The sequence below is a fragment of the Falco punctatus genome (genome assembly GCF_963210335.1).
Source record: "Falco punctatus genome assembly, chromosome: 7".
Taxonomy (NCBI): Eukaryota; Metazoa; Chordata; class Aves; order Falconiformes; family Falconidae; genus Falco; species Falco punctatus.
In genome coordinates, this window is record NC_137587.1 from 7,872,169 (window position 1) to 7,889,136 (window position 16,968).

The 16,968-nt window shown below is 46.6% G+C and overlaps 1 protein-coding gene across 3 annotated transcripts in view; it reads right to left on the minus strand.

Moving 5' to 3' along the window:
• Positions 1 to 13,845, minus strand: part of ADCK1 (aarF domain containing kinase 1) — a 78,873-nt gene extending 65,028 nt beyond the window's left edge. The window contains exons 1-3 of one of the 3 annotated variants that reach the window (XM_080395269.1): positions 13,151 to 13,845; positions 10,076 to 10,213; positions 5,655 to 5,738 (exon numbers count right to left, since the gene is read on the minus strand). In XM_080395269.1, coding sequence (XP_080251395.1) covers positions 5,655 to 5,738; positions 10,076 to 10,201 — 210 coding nt within the window. In that variant the 5' untranslated portion in view covers positions 10,202 to 10,213; positions 13,151 to 13,845. Of the gene's footprint in view, positions 1 to 5,654; positions 5,739 to 10,075; positions 10,214 to 12,494; positions 12,634 to 13,150 lie in introns of those variants that run through there. The other 2 variants (XM_080395270.1, XM_080395268.1) reach the window with 2 other exon arrangements.
• Positions 13,846 to 16,968: the final 3,123 nt, after the last annotated feature.

Here is a 16,968-nt window from a genome sequence, read left to right on the forward strand (position 1 = left end):
TCAACCCTCTAAGAAATCCTACATTCGTATCTATTTCCACCGCTCTCATCCAGGGTGAAAATTCAGGCAAATAAATAAATCTCAACCATGAGCTCTTCAGAGAAGATACCATCTCTTGCCATATGTCTTGGCTTTGCACTGCTGAGTGTTCATTTCACACTGAGACTCGAGGCGTAGTCCAAACACTAAATAAAATTATTTCTTCACTTTCCATTTGCTCTTTTTATAGTGCTCCTCATGGTGCAGGCTCCTTGTAGCCTACATCCTTCAAGGGCTTCCTAATGGTTTCCTCACTGTACCGGTTGAGATGTTCTTCAGATACTCCTCTGGCTATTATACCTCCTCCGCAGCTCTAAGGAAGAAAAGTAATGAGGTCTTCAGGGATTCAAATTAAAAGGGATAGCCCCACCTGGAGGAGAGAAGGCTGAACGTTCCCAAGGCACACAGTTTCACTTCTGCTGGAGAGGTGCAAGAAAGATGCAGCACTCCATCAGAGTGCTGTGCCTGGCACCTCACACCCTTGCTCCTGGAGTGAAGCACTTCAGGGACAAAGGTGCACAGTCAGGGAAAAAGGCGCAATAAATGAGACGCTGCCTCTCTCCCCTCACTTCTCTCCTTCTTCCTCTTCAAAAAATGCCACAGTGAGATGGCTTGTTTCTCTGAATATATCACTGCAGAGGTCTGAAGAACATCTTGTTTCATAGGCACACATTCCCAAAAAAATGGACCTTCGTGATGCTCCAAAATTAAAACCTAGAGATGCTATGGCCACAATGTCCAGCTGACACCACTCTAGAAAGCAGGAGGAAAAGGAAGTGTCTTATAATTATAAGATTTATTTTACAGCTTGTTACGTGTTTTCAGTGCAAAGCTTTCATGCTTTATGTGTTGGCAGGAAGTTTGCTAGACAGCAGCGCTCAAATGTAGTCATCAAGCCACCAGCTGGCCCTGCTAGTAGCTTTTTTAGACTGCATTAGTGTCGACCATGCCTTTTAGATGAAGAGATATCCTGGGGAGTACATAATAGGGCAACCAAACATGATCAGCTCAGGGACTGTAGATGGGCTGTGAAGCTCTTCACCTCTGTATTACTGGTTCCCATTTAGCTTGGTGACAGAAAGTCACTGCCACCTAATGGCTATTCCATGTCTCATAGACAAGTTAATTTGCCTTTCTAGTTCACCACAGGCTGAAGCACAAGCAAAAAGAGCCACCACCACACGCACTGGCTGTGGTGCAGAACAGCCTACCATTCCCCATATACAGGCACCTTTTTGAAGGAACTCAATGGAGAGCCCCTGGGGATTTCTCTTTGCAGCTGCAGTCCATTTCCATCATGAAAAAGCTGGTTTAGGACATCGCTTCCTATTATTTAAGGCACATAGTGCTACTGAATCATGAGAAAAGTCCAAAGACATGGGCTATTTCGTTGGTCTGAACTATCCAGAAACTGTGGGTTATTTTTTAAAAACACACATACACATACACCCACTCTTTTTCTTTCCAGGATCCTTCAGCTGGGCAACTTCACTGTGAGATGCAGCTCATTTTGAAAACACCCACCCCACCATGAGAAGCAAACACAACGACCGCCAGGAAAAGCCTCCAAGGACCAAGAAACCATATCTGTGTAATGATGGCACAAGGTTACACCTTCCAAATATTTGCCCAGATACTGACAGCCCAATAACCAGGAGTTTGAATGAGGAGAACATCCTCATTCTGCTCTCAAAAGGAGGAAAGTTAATTAACCTCCCCAAATGGCTTCTCCCTGACAAAGCAATTCTGTAGCCAACAAAGTTAATTCAAGAATGGATTCCCACTGTCTCCGGAGACACCTTGAGCACAGATCCCTTCTCTCCTTGCTGTCTCCTATCCATTAAAAAACCAAACCTGTATCCACATTCACAGCAGTAACCTTTTGTCTTACAGAGGAAAATGACAAAAAAATGCCCTGCTCAGGATTTTCAAGAGTGGCCACTTGTGTGGAAATCTGCAAGATGACCAACCCATTGCAATCTTCTTACTATACTGACAACAACTCAGAAACCCATTGATGCCAGCCCTTAAACAAATTGCATGTTGTGCAATACCTCCTGACTGACAGCAGGATCAACAGAACGCCAGCAATAAGGAAGTGTCAACCAAAACATCCAGGTGCTACGATGAGAGGCACACGGGAAATGTCACAGGGTAGGCTGACTGGAGACTGAGCAGACAAATACTCAAGGAGGCAGAAGAATGTCAGAGAAATGCAACTCTCTACAGAATAAAATGGTTTGCTGAGAAAGCAATAGATAAGGAAATGGCACTGAGCAGGCTGCCTGCCTTCCTCCTCTGACCCAGTACAAGCAGGGGCAGAAATGGGAAGAAATACCCAAGTTTACATGTGCAAAGATGGCCAGAATAATTGAATGCAACAGACGTGAAATGAAGAAAGCTATCTCCCCTAATGTGCCTGACACCAGCCCTACAGACATCTGATGTCTTGGGGCTAACCATGACTACCACTAGCCTTGACATCAGTACACTGGCATTATCATCACAGGCAGAAACAGGGCAGACACCCCAGGAAAGGGTCCTTCACTCAGGAGAAAGATCAAGTTATCCACCTGGTCCAGCCACCAGTGGTGAGATGAAGCAACCACTGGGATGGACATAAAGCCTGACCATAAGCAGTTTTATCCCCGTTACAGGCAGGGGCAGGAATGGAAAACTTAAGACATTTCTTTCTCGTGCCTGTTGCTGAGGAAGCTGTGTGTTGCTGTGAGTGCCATCAGGAAGGTGGGATTTTCATATCTCCTGGCTGAGGCAAGAATCAGAGAGAAGCAAACCGAATTCCCAGCTACTGCTTCCGGCCTCATGGGAAGTAGTAAAACACCCCCAATCTTCTGGCCTTAAAAAGGTGCTGAGAAGTGAGGGACTGAGAGCATTAGCACCAAAAGTGGTCCATGAGGGACAGAAAAACAGAGTAAGATTGAAGAGAATTCCTTGGAGCTAAGCAGGAACCTGGCTAAAAGCCCCTGGGAACCCATTTCCTTCTCAATCTGCTTTGCATTTAATTGTTTCCTAATGACTATGTTCCTGTTTGGCCCCAACAGGCTCAGTGACTGGCACTGCCACTGAGACTTCCCATCTCTCATCTGAGGCCATGAGTAATTTAGAGGCTCCAGTTTAATGGCTAATTGTGACTCCATGGAGAGCAAGTTAAGCATTATTTGCACTGGAGTAGCACCCACCAGTATGCTGAGTACAAGGAGGAGATGAACAGAAAAAGTGTTTTTCCACTCCCAGCTGCAAGTCTGTCCCAGACACACATGCAGTTACACCTCCTCACCAGGGACAGAGGCACAGCAGCTGCACCCAGACCCGCTGGCACTGACTGCAGTCCCAGGGTCACCAAATCGCTGCCTCACAAAATCTCTCCTCTAGGCATAGTACCAAAAGTGAGGCTGGAAATCAGTAACAAACTCATACACATGCTTAAAAGAAAATTCCAGACTCTCAGCATACAAAGAGGATGTTAAGCTGGCCTCACTAGAAGGACAGAAAGCAAAGAAAGCACAACGCATGGCTAAGAGCACCAGAGATCTCTCCAGGACCGAGGCTAGCAGAAGCAACATCTGGTTAAGTATCCTTCACACACAACACTTACTTGGAAGGAGCATTCACATCCTCTTGGCCCCATCCAGTGACTAATCTTTAGTAACAACTCCAATGGGGCAACTTTTTACAGGTCATTCCGAGTTAGTTCAAGACTAGCAAAATGAGCTCCCACAGTGTTAAAAGAGCTGCAAGATGGTAAAGACTTGGTTGCCATCCACTTAGAGCTGCACCAAGATAAAGAGTATGGCATCTAACTGCCCAGGCCCAAAAAATTGCCCCATGCCAAACTGACGCTTTGCTAGCACAAGCTCCACAGGGATATTGCTGAGGAAGCCACAAGTGCTGTCCCAGGCTCACTGGTGGCCCTCCATAACACCTTCCAACAGCAGGACTGGTCTCCAGAGGCCAACAAGTTTTACTAACTCATGCTATACCCATACCTACTTCCTCCTGTCTCCCAGTCTCCCAGTTCATTCCCCTTCATACAGCCAAAGGCTTGTGCTGGCCATGCCACAGAGTCCTTGTGTCACGCTGACATGCTGTGCTTGCCACTGGCTCTGCCATGCGCAGAGGCTGACTCAGCTAGTCTTAGCTGCCAAGCAGGGAGACCACAGCTCTGTGCAGCGCCAGCAAACAGGGCCCTTTCTGGCTGCTTGGGGCATGAATTGACAAACCATCAAAAACTGCATGACAGAGGTTAATGAAGCCACAAAAAGACATGGCAAAAGGTCAAGAATTTGCAAGGGCTGCTGCAAGCTACTGCCAAATGACAAGCTGTCCACAGCACTGATAACTCCATAACTTGGGTGTCGCTCAAGAAAGCTACAAGCAGCCCTTCTGCAAATGAGGTTTCAAAGGCATGTGGCAGAGACATGGGCAGATGGAAGGTGAAGCTCCAGACTCCGACACATCTATCTCCATTTATGCCAGGGCTCAGTGCCCCTCACCTGGGATGAGATGTTACAGCATAACAGCTTGGCATCTTTAGACAGGAAAGGACGAGAACAAGCCCAAGGAAGCCACTCTGCAAACTATGCCAAATACTCTAAGACTGTACTGATGATGTGGATTTTCTGCCAGAGCAATACTAAAGCATGCTGGAGTCCAATGCCACTGATTTCTACCTGCCTCACCACTGTTTCCAGCTTTAAAGACCCTCCAGTTTGGGAGTTCCTGGAGAGTACCACCCCATGCATTACAATCATATCAGTGGCCTAAATCCTACATGCACTAAGAAGACAATTTAGGTTAAAGACCTTACTTCAAACACACTATGCAGACTGGCCTAATTTGGCACAAGCCGTTACTTCCCACTCCAAAGAGGCCTTCAGCTGGAATAGCAGAGAGACCCTGCCTACATACACCACACACACACACACACTAAAACTCAAGGTATTGCACCCACAGCCCAAAGTATTGTAGGGCTGTAGGCTAGAAAGGTGCACCCCAAGACTGAGAGGAGCAATAGGGATGCCTTAGCTTCCTTCTCACTATAAATGCTTTTTCTATTAATGTTCATTACTGATATCAAAACACAACAATGTGTTTTGCAATGAGATGTACATTTCTTTGACCAATTCTTACTTCTTGAGAGATCTACAAGCTTGATTCATCCCTATCACTTCCCCTCCAACACACTTCTTTTACTTAAATCCATCAGCCTTCATGTCATGGCCATTACCAACCAATAAGCAAGGTAAAAAAACACTGCCAGGCCCCTCTCAGCAGCTGACCTCCACACAACCAGTCTGGACAGCACAGAACCAGTGACAGAGCCTAAATGCATCTTATCCCATACACCAAGCCCTTGAATCTCTAATGGACACACATGAGTACTGGTTGCATGTAGCTGCTCTTGACAAGGGACCTTCTCCACTGGGCCACGCATGTCCTGCAAGAATCTTATCTAACATGCAGCACAGTTTGCTGTTAACGAATTGGTAGAAGGCATATTGAATTATTAATGGTTTGCTTTACAGCAATGGCTTTTTAAACACACCTGTGCCTTGCAGAGTTTCAAAGGAACACAGTCCAGTGCTATCACCTACCTGTGATTTGAGGAAGTCATACTCCTCTGATCCATATGGGACACTCCGAAGAGAGGTGAGGTAGTCATAAGTGATAACTGCCGTCTGCAAATGAAACCAGAAACATTTAGCAAGCTCTACAGTTATCAAAACAACAAAACTTCTGTTAAGGAGAACGTGTTAGCTTAGGCTCCACAGTTTAGGCTCCACAGTGAAGTTAACGGTAACAGACTCATACGAAATTAAATGAAAAGTTTTTAATTTCAATGAACATTTATAGAAAGCAGTGCAGGGACCTCATTGACACGGAGCTATTAAAAATAAGCAACACTTGGCACCACTCCTATACTACCTTCTATTTGAGAAGCTCAAAGCATTTTCATCATCTCTGTACAGCGCCTTGCACAGCAGATTCCCATTCTCAGTCAGCCATCCGGGGCTTCCACAATAAGGGCTGCTGCTAGTAACAGCGGTCGTGCAGACCCTGTTTGTGCCCCGAGAGTCGTCCCACACTTCATCTTCACACCTCCAACCTGCCTAACCACATCAGTGCACAGTGAGCTCAGTCTGGGTAGATGGCTCAGCAGGGAGCAGAGTGACTGAAGGCAAGCTCACCAATTAGCACAAGCAGCAGTATTTTTGGGGATATTCAACTGCACAAAGGACTAGAGGGCCAAAGGGTCAGATAGCCAATTTCAAAACAACAATATGGGTTATCCAGCTAAAGCTTGTTAGCTAGACATAGCCACAAACAATAGCTAAGTGCCTTAATGATTTCTGAAAATGGATCTAGGGTACTTTACAATTTTATCCTGTGACTGAAGTTCCTCTCTTTCCACAGTCAGAACACCAGCAAATGGAACAGAAACATACAGGTCATGTTTATTAATTTTACTTGGAAGGAGAGAAGGGAACATACATCTAAATGAGCCTGTTCACTAATTTGCTGTTTGAATTTCAACTGATAATTCGGATCTGAAGTCAGATTTCCTAAAATCCCCCTACTGAAGGGGTAGCATCCCATGCTGGGACAGGATACTAGCCCCACCTTTCACCGCAAGCATGTCTAGGAAGGGCATAAAGCAGAGCTGATGTATCGCAAAAGCCAGGGAGGCAAGGGGATCAAATCTGGTTTGAGACAAGGTCACTGGAACTGACAACAGGGAAAAAATCAAACGCTCAGAGTTGCATCCAAGAGGGAACCAAGCTGGGAATCAGTTACGGATACAGTCCTTCTTTGTGGAGGTTACGTTTCTCATGTTTCCCATCTTGCACAGCAAATTTTTTTTCTCGCTTTTCAGGCTCTCTTGCCCCTGGTGAACTCAGGAACTGCACAGCTACACAGAGACCCATTCAGAAGAAAAATTTTTCAAAGCATCTTCACAACCTCAAAGAACAACTTTGAAATGGAGGGAGGTTTGAATCGGCCTTGCATGAAGGCTTGAGCTGGTTCTTATTTTATCTCTGGTCCATGAGGGTAATTATCACCTCCAACTTGAAAAGAAGCAGCTAACAGATTGGCCTGTATTACAGAGGAAGAGGGAATTAATTAAGCGGTTGCTAATTACATCGTAATCTTAAACACTAAATTAGTGTTATGATGATCCTGATAGGCAACTCTGACATTGCCAAATGCCTGCTAGTGTCTGAGATGTATTGTAGCTACTGCACAGAACGTTCCTTCCACATACCCAAAACAACTGGGATACTCTCAAAGAAACACAGCAAACGCACAACTGCTCTGCCAGGTTCCTAATTCTACCAGAACACAGAAACTGTCTGAAACATGATGCTGTCCATGCCACTGGCTTTGTTCTCATCCAAGACTAGTGTTGTCATTCACGTTACAGTGTGAGACTGAATCTTGGAGACATAAAAAGACCTACAAGGTTAACTAGTCCCCTCCCTTACAAATGCCAGATTACTTCTTTCACTGATCTTGTGACAGTCCAGTGTTAAATGTCCCAAAGACTTGAGCTACACTTCGTATCAATGAATTCTCAATATTTTACACTCTTCCACCACTCCTAAAACTATCCTCAGATCTTACCAAGTCATGGAACAACATTCCCTCTGAATAGTTGTCTACCCACACATAAGCGAGAGACAGTTCCCTAAACTGAGGCTCAAGAAGAAATCTTCTGCTGGTGCACATCAAAGTCTGCAAAGGACTACCAAACCAGTATGCTTAAAATACAAGCAGACTCAAATCCTTCTAATCAAACTCAGATGAAATCTGTCCAGAGCCATGTAGTTCTTGACCTCCATGTGTTCTTTTCTCTGGGCTTTTGTTTTGTTTTGCTCGCTACACCATAAGTTGTCTTAATTTCTTGTGTGTGCTGCTGCTGCTGAACTTAGCTTTTAAGAATTACAGCCTCTTCATTACAGCATGCTCTTTCCTGGCTATGGTCCAATGATTGAATCAAGCATCCAGGTAAAAAGCCTGGGCAAGGCTAGATTGAAGGACAGACACTTTAGGTCCACCTAGATGCCACCAATATCCAAAGTTGCTTGTTTGCTACAGTATCAGCTTTCATTTACAAAAACAGCAAGTCTGAGAAGCTCAGCTTCTTAGAAATGAACATGTCTAATTGCTCTATTGGCTTCATCTGGTTCATAGCTAAGGAATAAGAGCAGTTTGGGCTGCCAGTGCTCAGATGAGAGCTGGCCTCTGAGAAGGCAGAGGTCACTGCTGCAGCAGGACTAAAGAATCTCTCAGAAGCAACTCAACCATACACAGTCCTATGTATTAGAGGGAACACAGAATTCAAAAAGAGACAGAAAATTCTTGTTTGAAAAGTACACAGACACACAGAAATAAACAAGTGCTGCCATCACCTACAGGAGACCAAGCATTGGTAGCTTGGTTTTGGAGGTCACTGCTTGCAACTATGGGTGCAGAACCCTCTAATGCATTTAAGAGCAGGGCTAGTGAAGTGCTTTACAGCCCACAACTTCTGACTTCCCTGAAGGCAGAGGATACGAAAGTCAAGCATGTCTTCAGATTTGCCAGCATCTAGAGCAAGGAAAATCTCCTTTCCCCTACTTCCTATTCATCAGGAAAGTAATCTCTCACTGTCACTCAAAGCACAGCTTTGTCACTGCACTTCTCACTTATTGTCTTTAAACAGAAGATAGCCACAAAAACACTGGCTTCAAGAAAGACTGAGAAACACCAGTCAAGCAGGCAGAACTCAAGGGCAGACTGGAGAGCCCAAACACCCTGAATAGCAGATTCCCCTCCAGCCACAATAAGCTGTGCTCCCTCTCCATGCTTCAGCTTCCTGTGCAGTAAGAGGGAAATAGCTGCTCCCTGCCACCAGGCAGCACTGCCTTATGGTCAGTGACAGAGCTCGAAGCTTAGCACTTACTAGGTAAGAAAGAAAGACTAGAGTTTGTATTTCTGCCCTTACCCTTTCAAAATGAACACTCATTTTTCACAATAGTTCATGGTGTAGCTTGCACATATAAACAGCACGGCACCTGAGCCAACCCACAGAGCTTGTTTCTTATTGCATCTGCCCTCAGGAGCTGACTCCCTGTAAAACCCATTAATGAAGTGCTTAGAAGTCATAGAATATGCAGACAGACAGCTGCTTACCACTGGGGGTCTGTAAATGGTGGAGATTGTGGCCTGAAGTGACAGATGTATAATGCAAGTGAGGTATAGAGAGACTGATACCCCCTCCAGAGTCTCTGTCCTCCTTGTTCCTGGCTGTTTATGGATTCATCAGTGAATATCCTCAAGGATAAGGCAGAAACCTGTTTGGCTGGCAGTCTCGATTCTCAGGTTTTCTGGAGCAGTGATCAACGCAAGGGTGAATGATGCTAGGCAGATGAAGCATTTATTTTACGATTCTGGAAACTAATCCAATCTCAGAACTACATCATCTCCCATCCTCACTTTATTCTTGCTTTGAGAATGATCCTCAAAACACCTTCCCTCCTCCTCCCAAATCTCACATACTAAGGGTTACAGGGCAATGGCTACTGTAGCATATCAATACAACAACCATGATCCTTAAAACAAAATGTTCCAATGTAAAAAACGGTATATGTAGACAAGACAATTTGAACTAGGTCACTGTTAAAGGCAGCAGGACAGTGTACCTGGGTGACTGGTGGCTGATGATGTGGGCCCAGAGTGAGCCCTTGCTCTTAAAGGTCCTACCCTATTCAGGGAAGCAGAGACAGTTATCTGCAGCCCACTATCTCTGGGTCTTTCCAAAATGTGCAAGCGACAGCTCTGTTCCTTATATGCTTTCACCTCTTTTCTCCCCACTGTCAGAAACTTGAAGAGCTCCCTATTGACCTTCTGACTTCCAGAGCCAGCTGCCAACTGGAAATGCTGAGAGGGAATGCAAGAAATCCAAAGTTCTGGTGAAGTCCGGTTCCCTTACCCACCTAGAAATCTTCCTGCACATTACTAGGGTGACACTTACTGTGGCAATGGCTCGGCCCACACGAACAACTCCAAAATCATTGGGATCCACGAACTTGTTTCCATACAGATAGATGCCAGAAGCAGCTGCTGCCAATGAGGCCAGTTTCAAGGCCCTCCGTGCCATGACTGATGAACCCTGCCGAGACACAAAACAGCAACTGTAACGTCTGAGAAGGACGTAGTGATCTGATGCCTATAGCCCCAAGGGACCTGACAATCCAAGTTTTAATTGCTCCTTTGCTAATGATGTATCACTAGCACTGCCCCCAGCCAAGAGCTCAAGCAATCACACAGCAAACGAACATAAGCTGTTCTGCTGTGGTTCCATTGCTGTTCCTAATTCAACAGTGTCTATGGGTCACAAACCCAATAGTAACTCACCACTAGACCTTGTGCCCCCACAATATTTGTTTGTGGTCCCAAAGGCTTTACAAGGAAGAACAGGTGGACAAAAAGAAGGGAGTACAAGCTCACCAAAAGTCAATTCTGATCAGAGCAATAGGCCACCCCTTCAATGCAAATGTTTTGAAGACATCACAGGATAGGCAGATTGCAGGGGGATAACAGAAGATATAAAAAAGCAGCGTTTACAAAGAGCTCCTGCAACATCAAGAGCACCCAAAACTTGTTGGAAACTCTGCCAGACTAGTGAAAGTGCCTCACTGCTGATGAGTGGTAGGAGAAAAGGGGATGCATCCCTGGAGGCTGCATGCGACTCCAGCATCTGGTGGCAGACAGCCACACACAGTGCAGGGGATGGGGGACAAGATCAGAGTGACCAAGCAAGGCTTGTTTTCTCATCATCACCATCCTGTCCAAGGGCCAAGCAGGGATTGCACTGGTAGAATGGACATCTGCAGAAATCAGCCACCTAATCCTGGCTCTGTCACAGGACAAGCACAGGCCTGGGGTGAGACACTTCTCAGTTTTTCTCTGGGAGACAAGAGTGGGGAACAAATGCATTTCCCACACTAAGCACTCTGAGGCACTGCATTCCTTGCTTACGGTACATATAGTGTAAACATATAATTCAATATATGTGACATATATATATTAAAATTCTTCATGTCACTTCAGAGGATTCAGACCTGAAAAAAAATACAATTTAGGTATATTTTTCTTTCCTTTCCCTTTGGCTGGTATTGTATAGAAAATATGATTGACCTTTTTTTCTGCTTACACCACAAATCAAGAGCCATGGTTCACCTACTCTGCAAGGTCTCAAAACCACCCTTGACAGTGTGGGCTTTTACCCCATCAAGATGGAGTCCACTAATCCTCCCACTCTTAGACATGATTGAGAAACTTTCCTACTTCTCACTGTGAAGCTTTAGCAGGGTCAGCCTTTTCTCTCAGAAGCCTTGTAACTAAAAAACACATGGAGTGACACAGGTCAAGCCTTTCAAAGTAGTTCACAAGGACACAATTGGCAAAATAGGCTAATATAACACAAGAGACCTCTGCACATGAACCTTAGCAAAACTTTATTATTTCCTTTTATTCCCTTATAAGCCCTTGGTAACTCTGAGGCAGAAAAGCTGAGACATTCAGTCAGCACCTGTCAGAGCTGCCTGCAGCATCCCAGCTCCTTCCCCTGTTGGAAGGGGTAGCTGACTGATCAGGACTCCTCTGAATCTGATATGATCAAACACAAAAGAGAATAAACCTGGCCCCTTGACTGCAGCCATATGAACACACATTTCCCCAAAGCAAAGCTGCCCTCCTCCCCCTGCCTCAATGAAATTCTAGAAATCTGGGGGCTTCTTTCTGGAAGACTGATGTCTTTTGTACAGAAAACTCTTGTATCCTCTCTCACCTTCAAAAGACATTTTCTGCAACGCATTTTAATTAAACCATTCCTGCTCCTTGTACATTTCTGTAAAATTTCATTTATTCGAAAGCGAAAGGTGCAGGCAGTGACTTTTTTTTAACACAGAAGATATGCCTCTCTCTTTCATTATTTTTTCCTTCACTTTCTTTATTACTAAAAGAACATTTGCTTGAAAGCAGGATGCAAGTCCATCTGTTCTTGCATCTTATTCCTACCTGCAGCTATAATCTGCAGTTCGTGACATCACATCTATTGCCATACCCGCCAGCTGTACGTCATGAACAGAAGATGGGAACTTTAGGTAGCAAATAACCAGGCAGAGCAGTTGAGCTCTTTTAGCAACAAAGTTTTTTCACGCTTAATGTGTTGTACCAATAAAAAGGGGAAAATTAAAACCCCTTCAATATAAGGTGCAGAAATGGAATTGTCAGAAATCAATTGTATTACGAAGTTTTGCATAAGGTGTCAAGGAGCCTTTTCCATGTAAATGAGCCACCCTAGCGGTATCTTAAAGACCCTGTCAGCTGTGACACACAGCTCAGGATGTCACCGCCTCTCCTTATTAAGGCCTGCGTTGATGAATCACCTCCAGCTCTTCTTTGGCCGAGCTGAGCCGGCTGTTTCGCCTTTCACACGGCTTCGCACACGCAGGGCTCCCTCCCCTCCCGCCGGGCTGCTCCCACTCCTGCTCGGGGGAGCCGGGCTGTGCGTTCACCGGCTCCTCCCGGCGCCCAGGGGTGACAGCCTGGGGGCCCAGGGGTGACAGCCTGGGGGCCCAGGGCCGTCCCCGCAGCGAGCGCTGCCCACCCCCGCGGGCGGCGGGGACGACGCGGCCGGGGCCGCCACCAAGCCCAAGCCGGGCCGATCCGATCCGCCCCTCAGCGCCGCGGCCCGAGGGCTCCCCGTCAAGGACGCGAGAGGCCGGCTCCGGCTGCCTGCGGTTCCCCCTCAGCCGTGCCGTGCCGTAACGTGCCGTGCCCCCCGGCACAGCGCCCGCCCCCCGGGCTGCAGAGACACCCCCGACCCCGCCGAGCCCTACGGCAACCAAATCCCCGAGCCCGCGGCCTGCAACAGCCGCCTGGGCCCTGGCCCCTCTGCCCGGCGGCGCCGAGGGGCCGCACCGGGCCGCGGCGCCCGAGGCCGCGGCGAGGGGTGGGAGGGCAGCGAGGGGCCGGGTCCCCGCCCGCCGGACCCTGCGGCACCGCGCCGAGCCCGCAGCCGGCGCGCGGAGCCGGCACTTACCGCCTCGCCGGCGCGGCGGCACTTCAACTCCCGCGCCCCAGCCGCCTCCCCCCGCTTCGCCGCGCACGTGGTACTGCCCTGCCCGCGTGGCGTGCTGGGACATGGAGTTTCCGGCCGCGGGCGCTGGGAGCGGCGGGGGCGCGGCGGGACTGCAAGGGGCGGCCCTTGGGCGAGCCCACCGGGGAGCGGCGGGGGGGCTGTCACCCCGCGCTGCCCTCACGCCCCGGCCTGCCGCAGGGGTGCGCCCAGCTGCGAGAGAGGGGGTGCATGGGCAGCGCCCCCCGGCCCGGGGTGCAACGGGGTCACACAATCTCCGCTTTAGCAGCGGGGCTCCCGACCTGGCCCCGGCTGCTGAGAAAAGCCATCTCCTGCACTCTTAAAAAAATCTCCAAAAAATACTTCAGTAGGCTTTTGGTGTTTTGTCACTGGAAGTCCTGCAGCTGGGAGAAGGGATGTATACATGTATCCGTATATACATAGATATGTACCAAAACCCATGGGAGAAGGTAGAAACACCACACGCGGATGCCAGGGTGCTCCTTTCCTACATCTATGCAGGTGCTGGACAGGCACTGATGCGCTTTCATTGACTAAAAATCAGAACCGCTCCTTAGCAAAGGGTGCGGATTTGCCCAGGGTGCTGTGCGAGTCTGGCTGTCGTGACACATCAGGGTCAGGTGTGAGCACCGGCACGTGGGCTGGCAACACCGTGTCTGCTCTCACCACTTGTCCTGCTGCTGTTAAACACAAAACAATGTCGTCCATCGAGCGGTCAGATCCTTAAGCAGCATAAATTGATAGCGTAAACTATGCAGCTATACTTAGCTTTTGCCATTCAGGGAAATGCACACATGGCTGCCTAACATCAGCTTACATTTAAGGGTATAATTCCAAAGGCCAAAGAGATGTGCATCATAAATATCTCAGAAACTGCTGTTCTCTGTCCAAGAGGGTGAACCAGCAAAACAACTGTGTTCATCAAGAATAAAAGAGCTGTTGGCGACAAGAAAAATAATTGCAGAATGAAACAAAAAAACACCTTCTCTGCAGCTAACCTTTAGCTCCTTACTATAAGAAATGAAAACGGTAATAAATTTTATCGTATTCAAGGTTCAATGCAAAACCAATCTCTTCACCAAAGTCTTCTGACAATAAAGATGACAATAAAAGAGAGAAAGAACCAAGCAGAGAATGAAAAAAATATTGCTGAATTGTCATAAATAGTGTAAGAGAGACATATTCCCTGAGGTAAATACCTAGGTTGATAGTCACCGACTTAAAACCTAGCATTTCTGATTGAACTTTTCTCCCATTGTGAAAAGAAAGCAGCTCAACATTGTTTCCTGTCAATATCTTTCTGATAAAGAAAACATGCAATTCAATAACACCCAGGAACCTATCATGGAAAACTGGAAGTACTTGGGACAGAATTAAGGACACAGCTACCACAGTTAATCCTGAATACTATAAAAGGATGCCAGAGACCAAAACCAGAATGAGACCAAAAGGAACTTAGTAATTCTTTGAGAGTTACTGTTTCCAGCAGGATGCTGGAAAGACTGAAACAAATCCAGGAAAACATCACCACAAGAAATATCCATTCACATTTGCAGGGATACAGTTGCACGGAAAAAGGTAAGAGATGGGGGGGAAAGGGATCTAGAAACACTTGAAGCAAAAGGTCTCAGCTGCTAGAAGTAATAAACCACGACATGGGGATCAGGGAAAGGTCCTGATGACCAGACTGTCTTCCAGGATGAACAGGTTTTTCATCCAAACTCCTGTGGAAAATGTTGTAAAGGTAACCTGTCCACCTTCTCCCCAACAGTGGGACAATAGTATATTAAAGATTTTCCTAAAAGATCAACATAATATTGGGAATCTTTGCTGGGTACCCCTTTTGTTTCCATCTGGCTTCGCTTCACTTTTGTTTTCCTCCCTTGTCCCCTGCAGCAGATATTAACATAAATACCTGCATAATGTGGGCTTCCTGCTAAATATTATCTCCAAGAAACAATGCAGCTACAAATTACGAAGGGCAGAGTTAAGGGCGATTACCCTGCCAGCACACTGAGGGTACAGGGCTCACATGGCCAGTTGCTGCATCAGCCATATGATGGCAAAACTGCCTACAATCCCATAAGTTTCTTTCTCTTCTTGGACAGATGGGAGCTTTTGAACTGATGGGGGGCAGTGAAGCATCCCAGCTCAGTCCTGGACCATTACCAGTTGTGTAGGAAAGACTATTTTTGGAAGGAAGCTTTACAGTTTAGAGGGTGATGTTAAAAGAGGAAGAAAATAAAAACTCAGGGAGATGTGCACATGAAGTACTACTGAGAAAATGAGAGAGAAATGCGTGCAGTTTGCGTGAACGTGAAGTAACCGCTCTGAACCACAGAATAAATAAGAAATACAGGAAAAAGATCTACTACTCCTGTATTTACTACAGACTGTGGAAGTTTTGCTGTAGATTTTTGTGTTTGCAAATTCATGACCTCCACAGCTCAGGCTGATACTGAGCGTAATAGCAGGGCATCCATTTAAAGCTACTGTGCTACTGCATATAATAATCCAAAATAGAGAATGTAACCTCAGCACAGCCACTGATTCCTGATCACAGCTCGCTGCTTCTACCCGGCATACTTAAGACTGCGGCCCAGGCTATCAATCCCCTGCTTTAATCTCTAGACAACACATGTTGGCAAAGCTCCCAGCAAAGGGAGCAGGTCAGTATCTGATTTTTGCTGGCCTCTCCTGGAAAAGCTATGGGAGGTTGCATCACATTAATTCTGTTCCTCGCAGCTCTAAGTTAAACAGGCTGATGCTGGGTCTGCTGCGGAAGGGGGGCGAAGGAGGGGGGGAAAGAGGCTTTTGTAGTATAACAATGCCGTGTGCCTATGTGCAGTGGGCAATTATGTAACCAACGCTAGATCTTTCTATAATTGGAACAAGCACCTAGTTAGAGTGATCAGAGCTCTTTTGTGTGAGGCTGCACGGGGGTAGGCAAGAAAAAACTTGGCTCAAAAGAAAGATGCTGGCTTGATTTCCCTTTCCCTTTCAACTGGTGAATAAATTCAATCTCAGATTGCCCCAAATTGCTGTGAAAGACGAAAATCGGAAAGTGTTTCCTTTTCATTCTTGTTGAAGACATTTGCATCCCAGGTGTGAATCTCATGAAATGCAGAAACAAACCCAAAGACTCAGGCCTCTCTGGCCCAAGCACCAGAGCGGGAAGAGCAGCCTGACTGCCTGAACAGAGGACAGAAGGTCAGTATCAGCCCTCCCCAATGAGAATCAAACTCTTTTAGATTCACTTAGAAGAACATGGCAAGATATCTGGTGGGTCTCACTTATACTGGATATTCCTCATGTATGGGAGGAGACATGGGAAAAGAGATCAAAACAGTCCCAGAAAGCAGGTCATCCTATGATTTTGCGGACTCAGGGAACCCAGTTTAACAAGGAAATATGAAAATATATAGGGAGAAAATGCTACCAGTGCAGCAGGAAGAACAGCTTGACCCAGCAGGTCCTTCACTTTTCTGATCTGTCCAGCCATTCTGTGGATGGTCGGCAACACAAATATTGAAGCAGATCCATCTTCTGCAGCTATAAACTAGTTCAACTATAAAAGTCGCTGTAGCAATGCCAGTTCGTACAAGTTGAAGGTCTGGCGGGTGGGATCTCTGCTGCTAGAGGTCTGTACTTCTGAAATTACTTCTGGTTAGTTCAGGTCACCAGAAGAAATATTACAAATACCTGTGTATAAGGATTGACAGTTGTGCAAATCAACATGGAAGACAGGAGGCAAAACAACC